Here is a 19,135-nt window from a genome sequence, read left to right as displayed (position 1 = left end):
ATACAAAATATATACTCTTCTTTAAATTATGTGAAATGTTATTTGGTTTTTCTCTATTCTTCCTAATATACTATCTTTCAACTGTATCCAATCCTGAAAATAACTTGAAGAAATGCAATATATATGAACCAAATCAAAACAAACTCAAAAGGCCGTCTCACTAAAGCAACATATCCTTAATATCATTTGCTCCAACAACTACTGCAGAATAGTTTTTTAAAAGTATCTATAAAATAGTACCATAACATAAATGTGGTTATACCTCCAAACATGAATTATGTTAAAATAATTTCTTAAGTTTAAATAACACAGAGTAGATTGCTAAAAGCAATTAAATGATAACCAATTATTTCATATAGCAAAAATGACATCTCTTTATTAAATGCCAGGTATTCAATTCTATCAACAATTGTCCTGCAGAAGTCATAAATAAATGAGAACAATATCTACCTGAAAAATGTTCTGAGAAACTTACCATCATTTTGGCTCTTGCCCTTCATCTCCTCTTTCCATGACGGGATGGTGTTCAAGGGAACATAGTCCCTTAGGTATTCTTTGCGTCTCTCCTCTACGGTCATCTTCAGCAAACGTTCTTGCAAAATAAAAGCAGAATCTCCATTTGTATTTAACTTTTAAGTTCAGAAATTATTTTACAATTTAAATATTAACCACGTTAAACTAACCAAAGAATTGGTGTGGGCTTGAAGAATACCAAAATCAAATCTAATGACTCCGTATTTGAGTGTTAAAAGGTGTCAAATTAATACTATATTAGTAGGGGGAAAAATAAGATCTAAGCCTGATGAGGAAGACATTCTTGTGATAGTCCAAGAAAGAAGTAAACTCTTTCAAACATCTACTGACAGTCTGCTATGTGCCAGGTGATATGTTTATAAACTGCAGGTACAAAGGTGACCTTTAACTTTGAGGAGTTCACAAGACAAAAGAGGATACGGATAAGATAAAAAATAATAGCTACATAAATAAAATACAAAATCCTAAGACAAATAAGTACAAATGCTAACAGCACAAGAAAAGCAGCCACCAAGATATTTCCTTAATTCTACAATGCCATCAACAATAAAAGTGCCCTTTCAATTAATAATACCATTGTGGAGGTGATATAAACAATACTTTAAGTATAAATCTTGATTATAAGATTAAAACATCTTAAACACTTAGAAGTAACAATAGTTGATGTTGTTTATAAAGAACGCACTGTGTGCCAGGTACTTCACATGTATAATTTTATTAAAATAATCTTCCCAACACTCAGCAAAACTGATAGTATTATTATCCTGATTTTGCAGATAGGGAAATGAAGCACATCAAAGTTCAGTAGTTTGTCCAAAGCAAGAGAGCTTTCCATTAAAATCCACTCAGATATCTCCATTAGTAAAAAACTATAGCCTATACCGTTAGCCACTACACTGTACTACCTTCTCAAGAAAAGCTCCCCAAAGGAGGTGACATGTATGCTCGTTCCTGAAGGACAGGTAGAATTCTGCCATGAAGAGGTAAGAAATAAGGATATTTCAGACTAGTAGAGCAATGTAAACAAAGATAAGGAGATACGAATAGTTTAATGAAGCTGCAAGATATGTTACGAGGAGGGAAAGTGGCCACAGAATTGAAAAGTAACTAGAAACATAAATTAAAACAAAAATGTACAGGAATCTGTATACTATGCCGAGCCATTTAATCTTATTCTATAAAGTACACCACTAACATTCAAAGTTAACTATTCATATCCTAGAAGGTACATAAAACAATCCACTAGGATACTGGGGAAAAAAAAACTAAAAAATTCTATATATTTCTAACCTAAGGAAATAAATTAGGTTTATTTACAAATAAATTAAGATTTTCTAATATTCAATATATAAACTGACACTGGCAACCTCACTCATTCTGTATGTCAGCTGTCATGTATCATGTATTTACCAAAGGTCGCCACAATGTAGAGCAATTGACAGTCATACTCTCACTCTCCAATTCTCTTTCAGCATATTACAAAGTACTGTAGTTTAGATGAATGGATTTAAGGACAGTATCTAGTTTTAGGTAATCTAACCCTCATAAAATAATCACTTTAAAAGATTCTTTCACAGAAATAAACTGCAGAAAGTATTAATGTAAGCTCAAGTGAAATAATCACTTTAAAAGATTCTTTCACAGAAATAAACTGCAGAAAGTATTAAGGTAAGCACAAGTGAAAAAATGTTGGGCAACCAACATTTCTCCCTGCTCCTAGAACTGGCTTTTCTTCAGCCACAATAGGAGATCAAAAAAAAAGATTTTCATCGGATGTTATATATTCAAATCACAATACTACAATACTCAACACTATATTGAATTTAAGATGCCTAGGCCATTCAAGTTGAAAACAAGAATCTGGAACTCAGGAAAGATCTAGCCTAGAGATTTGGAAATTATAACCTAAAATTCTAGGCCTACAGGAAATTCATTGGGGAGGGTAAGACAGGGGACCAAACCTCAAACAAACAACATTTAGGGAGTGAACACAAAGAGGAAAAAAAATGAAATAAAACTTAGATGTCACTGAGGGTACAAGGTGAATCAGGGTCCCACTGATGTGGAAACCAGCAAAGAAAAGAGTTTTAATGAGGAGAAAAGGGGAAATCTTGTCAATTGCTACAGGAAGATCAGAAAGAATGAAAATTAATAAGCCATTGCTTTTTATCAAGTGGGTCAAGAACAACACTGGAAAGAGAACAAAATGGTTAACAGAGCTGTGTGGATTCTAACACCAAATCATGTAAATCTATGTGATCTTGTATTACTTAATCTCTCTATGGCTCAGTTTCTTTTTCAGGTAGTTGGTAGGTATTATTCCCAACTTACAGATGAGGCAACTAAGACAGAGAGGTTGAATAACTTACCTAAGGTTCCACAGCTAGTAAGCAGTACAACTAGGATTCAAACCCAGGCAAATGGTGTTCTAAGCTCTTGACCTTAAAATACACTACCTCACAGGGTTGTTGTGAGAATTAAATGAGATAATCCAAGTAAGTTACTTAAAATAGTGCTGGGCACACAAACAGGACTCAAATAGTAACTATTTTTATATTAGTACCATCATCATTGTTATTACTGAATGATTTTAGGAACATTAGTTTCCTTGGAGCATAACTTGAGATCCAGGAGATTTTAAGGGACTGAGGAAAAGAAGGAGAGTGAGAACAGCAACTCCAAGGTGAAGCCCTGTGGAAGGAAGGCTACCTTCCTTGATCGTTGTTACAGGATGAGGAGAGGAACCCAAAGACACTGAGAAACTAAACATACCCAAAAGAGAATAAATGATAGTACAAGATATCAAATAATACAGATGAGATAAAGGGCACAAGCAGAGGGGTTAATCCTTAGAAACAAAGATGAAAAGTGCTTCCTCTAAAAAAGGAAGAAAGCTGAAAGAACAACAGACATGTAAAGAAACAAAAGAGACTACGGAGGAAAATGTTAGGGCTGTTCATGTTATATGACATGTATTTTCTCCATGAATTAAAAGGCAATGTCATCTGTTTTGTATAGGAACTTAAGGTCTTGATGAAATAGGAAACTTGAAGGGAATGGCAAATTTGAAATAATCACACAGAGGAGGAAAAGTGATGACTAGTGTTTACCAAAGCACTACTAAAAAAGCTCAGATCACTAATATGGAAATACGGCAATATCAACGATCAGGATGAAAGATATTACGGAGCAACTTGTACTTTCAGTAAGTGTCAGAAGTACATATGGGAATGCAACCTGGCCTCTGTCATTCCATTTACTTAAAAGTTTAAGTGTGGACACTTAGGAAAAAAACAAGATGAATAATAAGACAATAAGGTAAAACACTGAGATAATTTAACTTTCAGTACTTGAAATGATAATACACATTGAGTGGTTTTGAATTAGGGCACAAAATATTAAATCAACACCGTTTATTTAACCTATGTGGACTTGAGAATTCCTTAGTTATTTAAACGATGAAACATACTGGGGGGCACAGTCATATATATAGTTTCTTCAACTTTACACAAAACTTTTCCTTAAAGAATGTTTCACCTTTGCAGATGTACTTATTAGATGGTATACTGAGTTAAAATATGTTTACAGAATGCCTTGACATTTCAATGAGGTGGGTAAGCCTTCCTTTAGATTTAAATAACAGTTACAAAAATATGATACCACCCTCTCCAGTACAATTCAGAGAAAGGTCACGCTTTCCATCAGCTTCTTAATACTAACTACTGTCCTGGAAATCCTCACCTCCTTCTTGATGGTATAACATATGTATATATATATGTTTATTGAAGTATAGTTGTTTTACAATATTATACTTTACTAAATATTCCGAAAATAGATATCCTGATAAGACGCTGACACTTACTCTAAAAAGTCTTCAAGTCACAATAACTTTCTCTTTTAATGCAAAAATAGGTTAGTTTTGGACAAGAGAAAAATTTACTTTGTTAACTGCCTTCTTTAATTGTGCATTTGCTTCTCTGTTTAGATAATATTAATTTGGTAATATTTTCCCCTATTATTAGAAGTAAAAGAAGAAAAAAAAATCAAGACATTAAAGTTTTAAAAATGCTTGCTTATGAAAGTCCAACAGTGTAGATGTTAAATGAAGGAACCATTACAACATTGTTACTTTAGGAACATTATTATGACAGAAAAATATAATAGTTCTTAAGTAATCGCTATAATTTCATCAATTATTCATGTATTGAAAACAATCTCCATGTTTTCCACTATTTTGCCTTCATTATTATCAATAATACAAACCTAACATTTCAAGACCATCAATAAAAATGGGCATAAAAGATTTTTCAGTGCTTACAAGGTGAATCCTTGTTGAAACTCAAATAACTTCTATTGAGAAAACAAAGCAAAACTATTTTACGCTACTTTATATATCAGCCTATTATTCTCAACAGCATTTGTTTTGCGACACCAAAATTTAGTTCTATATATGTCCATAATCATTAAAACATAATTAAATGGCATACAGTCTGTCAACATTTAAAGACCATCTTAATTGGGTCATTCAGTTATACTATGTTAAATCTTCCCAGTAGTTAATGTGAAAAAAAGTCCCTTCTCATCCCCTTCCTCATGCTTTGTTTTAAGTAGGCCCCTACATAAAGGATTTTTTTTCCCATATTCATTCCCTTTCTTTCATCCACTGTTTGGCCTTATTTATAAAGAACAGCAGTTGCAATAAGAATCCACAGATTTTAAAGAACTATTATCAAGGAAATTAACTTTCACTCTAGTCGCCCCTTTATCCTTGTTCTATAAAACAGATGAGATACTTAGGAGAGATTTGCACTTCCCTCACTCGACCTCACTCCTGATACACAGCAGTAGCAGTGCGAATACTTTTTACTACATTTCTGTACAATCAGCTGCTAAAGAATTTTTTTAAAAAAAGAAAAAAAAAGGAAAGATAAAAGGAAGTAAGGAAGGAAGGAGAAAGAAAGAAAGAAAGAAAAAGAAAGAAAAGAAAAGAAAAGAAAAAACTACAGAGACTCAAGTTTTACCTTGGAATATTACCTAACTATGATGCCAGAGACAAACAGGGAGGGAGATGGAGAAAAGAGGGTTGGGTCGCACACCTCTGTGTCTCATCGACATCAGCGTCACCGTCAACCTGGCTGATCTGGATAAGCTTTGATCTGCAGGAAACTCAGGGATGGGCTCATTCACAGAGAGCGACATCAGTCTCACACTCTTACTCGGAGCAACTTCAGACTATGAATGGGGATGGAATCTAGAGGAAGTCACTGCAGAGAAAAGCCCATTCTCTGACTGCACTTAGCCTCGCGGACAAGACCCGCTCGTTTTAGGTTCCCCCAGAGACCCAGGTTCCAAAAGTCACACTGCGGCGCAGAAGCAGGGGCCCTGGCTGAACACCCGAAGGTGGTGACGCCCAGCCAGCGGATGGGCAGGAGACAGGGGACAGAGGCGAGGGGTGAACGTCTGAGGCCCGGCGGGCGCGGAGCAGCAGCAGCAGCTGCAGCCGGGGTGCCAGCTGGCGGGCACGTATCCGCGGGACACCCGGGCCGGGAGTCCGAAAGTCCCAGCTAGGGTCCGGGGACAGAGTGCGGGGGCCTGAACAAGTTGTACGGAGCCCGCGGGCCGCCGCGCGGCGGGCCGCGCCGCTAGCGGGGCGAAGGTGACCGGGCGCGGCGGGCGGCAGAGAGGGGCGTGCGCCCACACGTGGGCTAGCGGCAGGTACCCGGGGGCGGCGCGTGCACGCCGGCGTGCGCGCGCGTACGCGCGTGTGTACACACGGACCCGCCAGGGAGGCGGCGCCAGGGAGGCGGCACCGACCAGCCGGGCGCGAGGCGGGAGCGGGGCGCCGCGGCACACACAGCCCTGACTCCCGTCTCCACCCCACCCCACCCCCGCCCCCCGGGACTCGACGGGTCGGTTACCTTTCTCCTCTCTCCACACCTTTTTCTTCTTGTTGCTGGGGTACATGTTGCTGTGGGGGTGGCTGGCTTTAAGCTGCAAGTTCCCCAGGCTCACGGGCAAACAGGGTGTATGCGGAGTAGGAGGGGTGGGAGGGGGCGCTCGGGAAGGAAAAAGTGTAAGAGACTCCGGGTCCCGCGCCGCTCGTCGCTCTCCAGTCGCCGCCCTCCTCCCTCAGCACGCACTCGGTTCCGGCTGCCACCCGCCTCAGCCCCGCGGCCGCCACCACAGCAGCACCTCAGAGCCTGTCAACTAGGTCACGCCTCGCGCTAACCTAACACCCGCGCAGGCCCCGCCTCCCAGCCGCTAGCCAGCGCCGCCTCCCATTGGCTGCACCGCCCGCCGCTCTCCGCGTTCCAGCTACCGCGCGCCCCGACTTCGGCCCCAGGGCGCACGCGCAGGCGCAGGCTCGGGCCAGACGCCGAGGACGTTGGGGAGCTGGAGGGGGCGGAGCCAGGGCTCGAGGGGGCTGGAGGTGGCTCACGATTGGGGCGGGGCGTGGGGCGGGGCGTGGAGAGGCCCCGCGGGAGCACCGTGGGCGCTGGGAAAACCCGAGGGCGTGGCCTACAGGAAGGGCCAGGTGCACCAGGTGATTGCGCGCTGACTGGGAAAAGCTGCCTCAGGGCCTGGAAGAAGTGGAAGTGGGAGGAGATGTGAGTCAACACGAATTGTATACTTTCACTGTCACCGCCCCGTCTGGACGGATTTTACCGGATAATCTGAAGCTTTCCTCTTGGTGGGCAAATATAACCGAAAGAAGTGAAAGGATTAGGAAATGGTTCCAGACCACATACAATCAGCTCCTTGACCTTGTAGTAAAAATTATGTATTTCACTCGACTCCGGTGAAGTCTGGAAAGAACAAAAGTAAACTGAACTACTCAAGGGTTTAAGAACCGGGAAGTAGTGGGCAACCAGAACCTTATACTGGAAACAGAAAGAAGTCACATCAAAGTAAATTCAAGTGGGTGTTAACCAGAGCCCGTCATCTTATCGGTTTTATTCCCCCACCAGTTGCTTCAGTCAAGGCGCTAGTCTAAAGGGCTCGCTTAAATCTGGGCAATGCTAGTCTGCAGGTGATCTGAAAACCCGGTTCCGTTCGAGTCCACCATAGGAATAGGGTGACCTAGAATTTAGAGAAATTTTGGTAACCCCATCCCCAAATTTACGGTGTTTCTAAATATCAGACAAGGCTGATTTGGTGGATGTGGTGAATCCACATTTATTTGACAATTGGGGTGCTGTGTTATATGTGTTGTACTTAAGCCAGGTGTGTAAGAGCAAATAATTATTTGGAACACGTTTTAATAATAAGAGGAAAAAAAGGAAGAAAGGGGGGCCCTTAAGAATTGTAAAGAATGAAATGTTTTGAGTAACAGGACACTCTCATGAGGATGATTAATAACATAGTAAGATAATTTTGTTAATTTTGACATTGTTTCTGCTTCTGTTTTTCTTTTAATGCTGTGAAGTACATAAAAATTTGTTTGAGAGAAATAGGGAAAGCTTCAAGAAGGAAGTGACATTTGAGCTAATAATGAAAATATGCACTCATTTGTTGGCAGTGGAAATAAAAGCGGGACTCTAAGGCACATTACCAAGGTAGAATCAATAAAAATTGGTAATGAAATAGATTTTGGGAAGAGAATAAGAAAGAGAAAGAATCTAGTGTTTCACGGTATAGTTGAGGAAAATAGCAATATTAATAATATTTGGCAATACAGGAGCAGTTTCAGATTTCACGGGAAAGATATTGAGTCCTTAGTTAAAAATGCAAAATGTAAGGTGTGCAGGAAAGTGCATTATACTGGGCACCTTCTCTTCTGTTACAACAGAGAAGCTGTTTCCACCCCAACCCAGAGCCAGTCCTTCCACCTGTGCTTTCTTTCTTTTTTTTTAATAAGTTTATTTATTTATTTGTTTGTTTATTATTTTTGGCTGCATTGGGTCTTTGTTGCTGTGCGCTGGCTTTCTCTAGTTTCGGCGAGCGGGGGCTACTCTTTGTTGCGGTGCGCAAGCTTCTCATTGCGGTTGCTTCTATTGTTGCGGAGCACAGGCGCTAGGCGTGCGGGCTTCAGTAGTTGTGCCACGTGGTTCAGTAGTTGTGCCTCGCAGGCTCTAGAGCGCAGGCTCAGTAGTTGTGTTACATGGGCTTGCGGCATGTGGGATCTCCCCGGACCAGGGCTCAAACCCGTGTCCCCTGCATTAGCAGGCAGATTCTTAACCACTGCGCCGCCAGGGAAGTCCCCCACCTGTGCTTTCTTAGAAGCACTGCACTACTGATTATCCTTTATCTCATGTTGACTCAAAGGACTGGGACCATCCATCAAATGTTAAACTTTCTCAGGTTTCTCCCATGTTAAAATAAATAAAATAAAAATAAATACAAATGCCTCCTGTGATCCCACACTCCTACTGCTAAGGGAAGTTACTTTCCAGAGTAACTTCCTCCTTTCCAAAATGTTGTGTCAATTTTCTTGTATCCCACTTTCTGCTCTTCAGTCCACTCTAATCTGGGTTCTAGCCTATACATAAACTGAAACGGCTGTTACTAAGGTAATCAATGGCCTTCATGTGATATTTAATGGACATTTTTCAATCTTCCTCTTACAAGATCTCTCAGCAGCATTTAATAGTATTAACCTCTTATTCCTCCTGACAGCATTCTTTTCCTTTAATTTCATCAGCCTTTTGAGTTTCCTCCTGTCTGGTCATTCCTTTAGAGCCTCCTTTGTTGGCCCATCTTCCTTTTCAGCCATTACATTTTGGAGTTCATTCTTTGAATAATTTCATCCATATTCATGGCTTCAGTTATAACTATAATTCTCAACCAGGGGCAATTCTGCCTCCCTTGGGGACATTGGCAATGTCTGGAGACATTTTTGGTTGTCACACCTGAGGGAAAAATGCTACTGGCATTGAGTGAATGTAAACCAAGGATTCTGCTAAGCATCCTATGATGCACAGGACAGTCCCCTGCAATAAAGAATGTCAATACCGCTGAGGTTGGAAAATTCTGAGTTACATCAATGACTCCCAAATTTATTAACTACAGGAAAGTTTTCTTACCCCTCTGCCCTGAATCTAGAGTTATCTTGTCAAATGTGATCAGATCATTTTACTGTTGTAAATCATTCAGTGACTTTGTGGTGGACTTTACCATGGATTGAACTGAGTTCCCCCAAAATTCATATAGCCCACAATGTGCTTATATCTAGATATAGGGTCTTTAGGAGGTAATTATGGTTAACTGAGGTCATAAGGGCGGGGCCCTAATCCTGTAGGACTGTGGCCTTATAAAAAGAAGAAGAGTTCACACTCTCTCTCTCTCTCTCCCCTTCCCTCTGACTCCCCCAATCTAACTATACTGTCCCCCATCATGTAAAGACCCAGTGAGAAGGCAGCCATCTGCAAACCAGGAAGAGGGCCTTCACAAGAAGCAGACCATGCTGTACCCTGATCATGGACTTCCAGCATCCAGAACTGTGAGAAAACTAACTTCTGTTGTTTAAGCCACCCAGCGTGTGGTATTTTGTTATGGCAGCCCAAGATGACTAACACAGTCTTATAAAAACTGAATCATTTAGGAGTGACCATCTACCAATTCTGCTTTACCTTATACCATGCTCCACCCCCACCACCCATCTCTGTTTCCAACCATAGCAGCCCTTAAAGCTTTTCAGTTCCTTGAACATATCTTATTCTCACCACATGGCCTTTTCACATGTTTATCACTATACCTAGGACATGTTTTGCTTAGTTAACCCATTCTCATTCTTCAGAGTTTAGCTGGCAAAATTCACTCCCTGGCAAAGCCCTTCCTGATTCTGACCCCACCTGACCTCTACATACAGCTTCCTCTTCTGTGTCCTCAGTACTCATTCATTTTCCTATAAAGCACTTTTTATAGTTTTTAATTATACATTTATTTTTGTGATTATTTTATTAATATTTGCCTTTCACTCTAGACTTACAAACTCTCTGAGGACAGGAAACATATCTTGTTGCTCACTATCCACAGAAAATGCACAATGCTTGGCACATAGTAAAAATTTATTGAATAAATGAAAGTTAAGTGAGCATCCGTAGAGAAATGCTGGCAAAACTAAGGGCGAGCACATGACACCAAAATGGGAGACCCTAATTTAATGCGAAGACCAAGAGAGGAACTAACAAATAAAATTAATGAACACCTCAAAGAGTATTACCATTCATCTTTAGCATATAGCAGATTTTCAACACGTAAATGAATGAGGCAGGGAGTGGTAGAAAAAGAATGAGAAGTTGTGTTCAAAAGTGTAAAAAAGTAACTGCAATTCAATTTTCAGAGAAACCAATAATATGTTTTCAAGAAGATGTTTATGGTCAGAAATGTCAGATGTCTCACAGAGATCAAGTAGGATAAGAACTGAGAAAAGATAATTGGTTTTATAGTCTATGTAAATTAGTGAAAATAAAAACAAGTAGTTGAAGAATAAGTGAGAGGCAACAAGTCAGAAGCAGTGATTAAGGAGTATTCTTTCAAGATGTTTAGAGGCTAAGGGATAAGTAGAAAAGATAACAGTAGCAAGGATACAAGAGTCAAGGGAAAATTTTTCTAGGAGAGGTGGAATGAAGAGTTTTTAAATTAAGAAGAAGATTGGTACAAAAAGATTGAAACAAAAAGAGAAAGAGAGAGAGAAAAAGAGATAGAAAGAGAGAAGAGAAAAGAACAAATGTTAGATAGAGTGAAGTACCAGAGAAGGTAAATGTGGATAGAATCAAAAGTGAGAGAAGTTTGGATTTAGAATATAGGAAGTGCATTTCATCTTTTGGGATGAATTAGGAAAAAAAGAACAGATGGAGATTCAAAAATGTTTTTTTAATAAAAAGGAAGGAAGTCGAGGCAATATAGGTCAAATGGCCTCAGTTTCTGTGAAAATAGGAAGCAAAATCATCTGCTGGAAGATGCTGATAATTCTGGATCCAAATGGGGACTGGAAAAAAAGATTGGAGAATGTTTAATGGATGATATTAAGGGTTTAAATAAATTTTATTTAGATACTTTTTTAAAGTACAGAAGTTGGGACAGTTCTATTTTGAAGTCTCTTGGTGAGAGGAAAAGATATTAGGGACACTGGTAGACTGAATAACGGTCCCAAAGATCTCCAGGACCTAATCTCTAGAACCTATGAATGTTACTTTATTTGGCAAGAGGAACTTTGCCAATATGACTGAGGATCTTGAGATCAGGGGATTATCTTGTATTTTGGTGGTGCCTAAATGTAATCGCAAGTGTCCTAAGTGGGAGACAGAAGGAGATTAAACCACAGAAGGGGAGAAGGCAAATGATGATTGTGCACAGATTAGAGTGATGTAGCCACAAATTGAGAAATGTGGGCAGCCACTAAAAGCTGGATGATTCTAGGCAAGGAATGGATTCTCCCCTGTAGCCCCCAGAACCAATTAGATCTGCTCTTAATTTTAGTCCTGTAAGAATCCTTTTGGACTTCTGACCTCCAGAACTGTAAGACAATACATTTCTGGGGTTTTTTTCTGTTATTTTTAACCCACTAAATTTGTAGTAATTTGTCACAACAGCAATGAGAATACAGGGAGTAAACCTAAAAATTCAAGGCAATAAATACATCTGTTTCTGAAGTAATTACCTGAACACACTGTAAATGTTGGATATATTTTAGGTATGATTTCTCTACTAGCTCAATTCTTTGGGTATTGTTAATATTGCAATGCTTTACCTAATATTCATTTTGATTTCTGGTCCTAGCCTTAAGGGTATTCATTCATAAAATGCCCATATATTTTAGGAGAGTAAAGAAGGCATTTTTAAACACCTTTTAATGAAAGTTTAATGAAGCACCCTTTTTTTTAAACATCTTTATTGGAGTATAATTGCTTTACAATGTTGTGTTAGTTTCCCTTGTATAACAAAGTGAATCAGCTATATGTATGCATATATCCCCATATCCCCTCCCTCTTGCGTCTCCCTCCCACCCTCCCTATCCCACCCTTCTAGGTGGTCACAAAGCACCGAGCTGATCTCCCTGTGCTATGCAGCTGCTTCTCACTAGCTATCTATTTTACACTTGGTAGTGTATATATATATGTCAATGCTACGCTCTCACTTTGTCCCAGCTTACCCTTCCCCCTCCCCGTGTCCTCAAGTCCATTCTCTACGCCTGCATCTTTATTCCTGTCCTGCCCCTAGGTTTATCAGAACCATTTTTTTTTAAAGATTCCATATATATGTGTTAGCATATGGTATTTGTTTTTCTCTTTCTAAAATGTAATTGATGACTGGGATTTGTTTGTCTTGGTCCTAGTAAAATGTCAGCAGTTCCTTACCTGAACAGAGTATAAACATTTTCACCAAGATGGGGACCAAAGCAGACTTGGTCCATATGTTTCCTGTCCACCATAGCCTTGAGATCTTAGATTAAAGGATGATGTCAGGTTAGTTAATTGTGTTTTCACATAATTGCAGCTTGCATCTCTGGAGGTACCATAAAAATAAGAATTTCCAGCAACTCTGAACAGAGTTCAGAGAGCAACTCCTACCTATTTCAAGCCTACCACTTATCTCTCACCAGAGAAGTGACAAACTAGATATGGTTCCTTCCCCACAGCCTGCTCTGTCCATCAGCTGCCTTCATTCCCCATTGAAAGGAACTTCCTGGCAGCTCATTGGCCCAAGAGTAAAGAAATTGTTGCTTAGCAACCAAGTCCTGATCCCTACAGACCTAAAAAGAGGAAGCCTGTGGGCCAGCCCGCTAGTTCTGCCTGTGTTACAGTAAGAAGGAGTTGCTTAGGAGAAAATGAAGCCCTTGTCCCTGCTAATAGAGATATTGATAATTCTTGGGGTCACAATTAAACGTAAGTTTTTCTGTCCTTATGGTTCTCTATGGGGGGTTTTAGCACTAAGGGTGGAAGCTGATTAGAAAATCATATGTAACTTCACAATATTCCTAATTAACACTACTTTTGGATAACTACTTTAAAATATTCAATTAGGATAAATAGTAATGATACTCTCATTTAGGACAATATGTGGGAAGGATGTGTGTGTGTGTGTGTGAGAGAGAGAGAGAGAGAAAGAGAGAGAAGGAGTGGGGTGGGGGAGATTGAGCAAATCTATGAGAAAAGGCTTGCAGTAATTTTTATGGAGTAGAGATATTTGAGACAGGTTAAGTTTTGTTAAATCTAGAATATCATGAAGATCTAGTTCTAGAACTTTAAATGAAAAGTATAGAACTCAAAGAGTGGTAAAGTGCTTTAATTTATATTCCTATAGTCTCTTATAATCTTTCCACACTAGCAATTCTACTTTCAAAGTTTCCATGATTCCTAACTAATTACTATCTTAAAATGGAAATTATTTTCCAGTCTTGTTTCTCTGGCCGTTTAATGAGTTAATTTTTACCCAATTCTCAGATAATTTGCTCATCATGAATTTAACTTAAGGAATATTTATTTGCATTTAACCCAGGAATGCAAGGTTGATATAACATCTGAAAGTTAGTTAATGTAACACACCACATCAATAGAACAAATGACAAAGACCACATGGTCATCTCAATTGATGCGGGAAGAGCACTTGACAAGTCAACTTCCCTTTTGTATAAAAACACTCAACAAACTAGGAATAGACGGGAACCTGTCAACCTAATAAAAGGCATCCTCAAAAAACTGGCACCTAATATATTTAATGGTGAAAGACTGAATGCTTTCCCCCTATGGTCCACCTAAGATCAGGAACAAGACAAGGATGTCTACTCTTACCATTCCTATTCAGCATTGTACTGGAGGTTCTAGCCAAGGCAATTAGATAAGAAAAAGAAATAAAGATTGGGAAGGGAGAAGTAAACCTATCTGTATTTACCAAAGACATGATATTATACACAGAAAATCCTAAGGTATCCACTAAAAAACTATTAGAACTGATAAATGAGTTCAGCAGGGTTGCAGGATAAAAGACTAATAGACAAAACTTGATTCTATTTCTATACCATCACAGTAAACAAACCAAAAATGAAATTAACAATTTCATTTACAATAGCATCGAAATAGATAAAGTGCTTAGAAATAAATTTAACAAAAAAGTACAGAGCTCATACTCTGAAACTGCAAAAATTGTTGAAAGAAATTAAAGAAAACTTCAATAAATGAAAATACTTCCCATGTTCATGGATTGGAAAATTTAATATTGTTAAGATGGTAATACTCTCCAATTTGATCTACAGATTCAATATAATCCCTATCAAAATCCCAGCTTGCTTCTTTGCAGAAATTAATAAAACAATCTGAAAATTAATATGGAAATGAATGTTCTTCTTGAAAAAAAAGAATAAAGTTAGAGGACTCACACTTCTCAATTTCAAAACTTACTACAGAACTACAGTAATCAAGACAGTGTGGTACTGGCATGAGGATAGACATATAGATCAATAAAATATCATTGAAAGTTCAGAAATAAATCCTCACATTTATTGTCAATAGATTTTTGGCAAGGATGCCAAAACATTGAGTTAATGGGAAGGGGAATAATAATTCTTCAACATATGGTGAGGGCATCTGGAAAGCCACCTATCTCATACTAGTTGGACACCTACCTCATGCTGTATATAGAAATTAATTCAAAATGTGTCAAAGACCTAAATATAATAGCTAAATCTTTAAAACTCTTAGAAGAAAACATAGACATAAATCTTTGTGACCCTAGATTAGGCAATGATTTCTTAGATATGCCACCAAAAGCACAAGCAAAAAAAAAAACCAAACTGGATGTCATCAAAATTAAGCACTTTTATGCTTCAAAGGACATCATCAAGAAACTGAAAAGACAACCCACAGAATGGGAGAAAATGTTTGCAAATCATACATTCAATAAAGGTTTAGTATTCAGGATATATTAATAACTCTTAGAACTCATCAAAAAAATGACAAAAAACCCAGTTTTTAAATGGGCAGAGGAATTGCATAGATGCTCTTCCATAGAAGATATACAAATGACCATCAAATGCATGAAAAGACATTCAACATCATTGGTCATTAAGAAAATGCAAATCAAAACCACAATGGTATATTACATCATATCTATTAGGATGCCTATAATAAAAAACAAAAAAGGAAAATAACAAGATTTGACAATGATGCAGAGAAATAGGAACGTTCACACATTGCTAGTGGGAATGTAAAATGGTACTGCCACTGTGGAAAACAGTTTGGCAGTTCCTCAAAAAGTTAAATTTAGAATTACCATATGACCCATCAATTCCACTACTAGGAACACACCCAAGAGAAATGAAAGCGTATGTCCACACTGAAAATTTGTATACAAATGTTTATAAAAACATTATTTATTTAAACGGTGGAAACAACCTAAATAATGGATGAGTCGATAAACAAATTGTGGTGTATACATACTATGGAATTCAACCATGAAAAGGAATGAAGTACTGAAACATACTACAAGTTGGATAAACCTCAAAAACGTTATGATATGTGAAAGAAGCCAGATACAAAAGGCCACATATTATATGATTTTTATTATATGAAATATATGTGAAATATCCAGAATAGGCAAATCCATAGAGACAGAAAACAGATTAGTGGTTGCCAGTGGATGGGGGAAGAGATAATGGGGAGTTATTTAATGAATATAGAGTGAATTTCTGGGTTAAAGAAAAAGGGTTTTTTTGTTTGTTTTTTATTTATTTTTTTGGCTGCGTTGGGTCTTCATTGCTGTGTGCAGGCTTTCTCTAGTTGCAGTGAGCAAAGGCTGCTCTTTGCCGTGCACGGGCTTCTCATTGCAATGGCTTCTCTTGTTGCAGAGCACGGGCTCTAGGTTCGCATGGGCTTCAGTAGTTGTGGTGCTTGGGCTCAGTAGTTGTGGCTTGCAGTAGTTGCTCCATGGCATGTGGGATCTTCCCAGATCAGGGATCCAACTCATGTTCCCCTGCATTGGCAGGTAGATTCTTAACCACTGCGTCACCAAGGAAGACCCAAGAAAAAATTCTGAAACTAAAAAGAGATGGTGGTTGTGAATGCACTAACAGTCACTTAATTGTACACTTTAAAATGGTTACTTATGTTATGAACTTCACCTCAATTTTTTAAATGGTACAATGCTTTGGAAAACAGCCTTGAAGTTCCTCAAAAGATTAAACATAGAATTACCATGTGATCCAGAAATTACACCCTAGGTATATATCCAAGGGAACTGAAAACATTCCCATGCAAAAACTTGTACACAAATGGCAGCGTTATTCATAGTAGCCAAAAAGTGGGAAAAAACTAATGTTCACCAGCTGATGAATAATAAATAAACTTTGTTATATCCATGCAATGGAATATTATTCAGCAAAAAAATAAATGAGGTATAATATGGATGATCATTGAAAATATTATGCTAAGCAAAAGAAACTAGACATAAAAGGCCACTTATTGTGTGATTTCGTACAGATGAAATGTCCAGAATAGGCAAGTCCACAGAGACAGAAAGTAGTTTGCTAGTTACCTAGAGCTGGGAGGTGTAGGGGATTTGAGGAGATTATGGCTAAGGAATTACTTTTGGGGTAATGAAAATGTTCTAAAATTAAGGTGATGGTTGCACAAATCTCTGAATATCCTAAAAGCCATTGACTTATAGGGAGAAAAAAAATATTTAATAAAAGTTACATGCCAAGAGTATGGGAAGAATATCTAAGACACAGTCCTTATCCTTGAGTAGCTTAGAGTCTAGAACAAAAAAACAAATAAACAGGGAATAAATTGTAAAGTGTTGTAGGTATTAAAATAGAGGCATTTATAAGATGCTGTAGGGCACAAATCGGGGAGGCCAATTCTACCGGTGTGCGGAGCAGTCAGAGGGCTTCATAAAGGAAAGGACATAAACTGAATCTTGAAAGATTAATGAGTGTTCACTAAGCAGGCAAAAGAGAACGAGAACATTTCATACCAGGTAAAGGGAACAAAGACACAGAGGAATAAAAGAGCATGGTCTATAAATAAGTATGTCAGTTTGCTATGGTTTGGGATATAAGATGGAACACAGCAATTGATGAGGCTGGAGACGTAGGCAAAGACTGTTTGATAGGCTTTGAAGTTTGGGCTTGATCCTGTGAGCAATGGGGAGTCATTTAAGGGTTTACTCATTGAAGAACATGAATAGAATTATGCTTTTTAAAAATGACTTTGGCAGTTGAGAGGTGGATGGATTCTAGCTGTACAACTCTGGTGACAATGTAAACAGTAGCAGACTATTGAATGGCCCACACAAGGAACAATGAGGACTTAAACTTTAGCGATAGCAGTGGGGACTGAGGAGTAGATGCAAAACAAGTCTAAAGAGAATAGTGTCATAAGAGTCCAGAGTGAGAGCGTGCCATGAAGATGGGAACAGCCAATAGTGCCAAATGCCGGAGAGAGTAGGGAAAAGAGGTAAGAGCCAACAAGTGACCACTGGATTTAATAGCTGGAGAATCCACATTGCCAAGACAGTTTTATCAGAGAAGCAGGGACAAAATTTGATTTCAGTTGGTGGGAGTGAACAGGAGGAGAGAAAGTAGAGACAGTAATGATGAGTACAGAGCTCTTCCTGGATTATGACACTCTGCCAGGGTCAGATGCGTTTTCAACAGATCATTTACTGATTGCAGGTGTACAGAGACCCAAGGAAGTAGTTAGTGGGGGAGAAGACATTTGCTTTACAAGCTAGTGCTAAAACACCTAAGGTTCATACATAAAATCAGCCCTTAACCCCACTCTATTTTTCCTTTCCTACCCCTCTACCCCTACTTCTCAAGGCAAAACAGGTCTGTCCTTTTTCACTCACATGTACCTTGCAAGCTTGTGTATTGCCTTTTTATGCATTTTTTACTTGATGCTCAATATACTTTGATTTCACCTCTGTAAAAATATTGTAAGAGGGATGATGCCATTACTATGTGATTTTCCCTGACTCTGCATTCACCTCGGGAAAGTTCTAAAATAGTTACCAACATTTTTCCCTTTTAGTAAATCCTCAGGAAAAAAGTAGTTGATGCTTATGGAAAGAATGAGCAATCTATCCCAAAGTGTAGCTTACAAAATGGAAATAAAACTAATAGTGTGTTTTTTCTGTATCCACCCTATCCATCCAGCTGCTGATTTAAGGTAGTATAAGGTATATAACTGAGACAGAAAAAAGACATTGCCAGAAGTTCCAGCTCTAGATTGTCCAGGATTCAAGGTTTCTCTATCCTGTCTCTCTTTTCAGGAGTAATTTCTCACTGTCATACAAATTCTGCAATGAGAAAAAAATAAAGTAAAATTAAAATACAAACTAAAATAGAAAGTTCATAACAACTCTGTCCCCTGATAGTCACCCGCCCAGCAACCCTCTTCCTCAGTTGAAAAAGGCAAGTAGCTCATCGATCTCACACTAATCGGTGGTCAGAAAACAATTGCCTAGCAATCACATCTATATTCCTGGAGGGTCCACAGAGAAGCCACATAAAGGCCAAGTCCTAGACATGTTGCAGTTAATTCTGAGCCTAAGCAGTACAAGCAGGCAATGTCTTACTGCTTCAGAAATGTACTTCCATTACCAGTTCTATTTTGAATAACTTTAGAAATCCAAGAATTTTAAATTACCTTTGCTTCCTTTC

The 19,135-nt window shown here is 38.7% G+C and overlaps 2 protein-coding genes across 11 annotated transcripts in view; one reads left to right on the top strand and one right to left on the bottom strand.

Moving 5' to 3' along the window:
• The window catches only part of MACROD2 (mono-ADP ribosylhydrolase 2), a 1,990,905-nt gene extending 1,984,073 nt beyond the window's left edge, over nt 1–6,832 (bottom strand). For 3 of the 10 annotated variants that reach the window (XM_082359152.1, XM_082359155.1, XM_082359156.1), the window contains exons 1-2: nt 6,453–6,825; nt 476–592 (exon numbers count right to left, since the gene is read on the bottom strand). In XM_082359152.1, coding sequence (XP_082215278.1) covers nt 476–592; nt 6,453–6,498 — 163 coding nt within the window. In that variant the 5' untranslated portion in view covers nt 6,499–6,825. Of the gene's footprint in view, nt 1–475; nt 593–6,452 lie in introns of all 10 variants that reach the window. The other 7 variants (XM_082359149.1, XM_082359153.1, XM_082359154.1 and 4 more) reach the window with 6 other exon arrangements.
• Nucleotides 6,833–7,044: 212 nt separating this feature from the next.
• The window catches only part of SEL1L2 (SEL1L2 adaptor subunit of SYVN1 ubiquitin ligase), a 123,581-nt gene continuing 111,490 nt past the window's right edge, over nt 7,045–19,135 (top strand). Inside the window, exons 1-2 of the mRNA XM_082359076.1 lie at nt 7,045–7,452; nt 9,876–13,361. Of these exons, the coding sequence (XP_082215202.1) occupies nt 13,304–13,361 (58 nt within the window). The 5' untranslated portion in view covers nt 7,045–7,452; nt 9,876–13,303. The remainder of the gene's footprint in view (nt 7,453–9,875; nt 13,362–19,135) is intronic.

The sequence above is a fragment of the Balaenoptera borealis genome (genome assembly GCF_965194805.1).
Source record: "Balaenoptera borealis genome assembly, chromosome: 16".
Taxonomy (NCBI): domain Eukaryota; kingdom Metazoa; phylum Chordata; class Mammalia; order Artiodactyla; family Balaenopteridae; genus Balaenoptera; species Balaenoptera borealis.
This window is presented reverse-complemented; position numbering and strand designations above follow the sequence as displayed.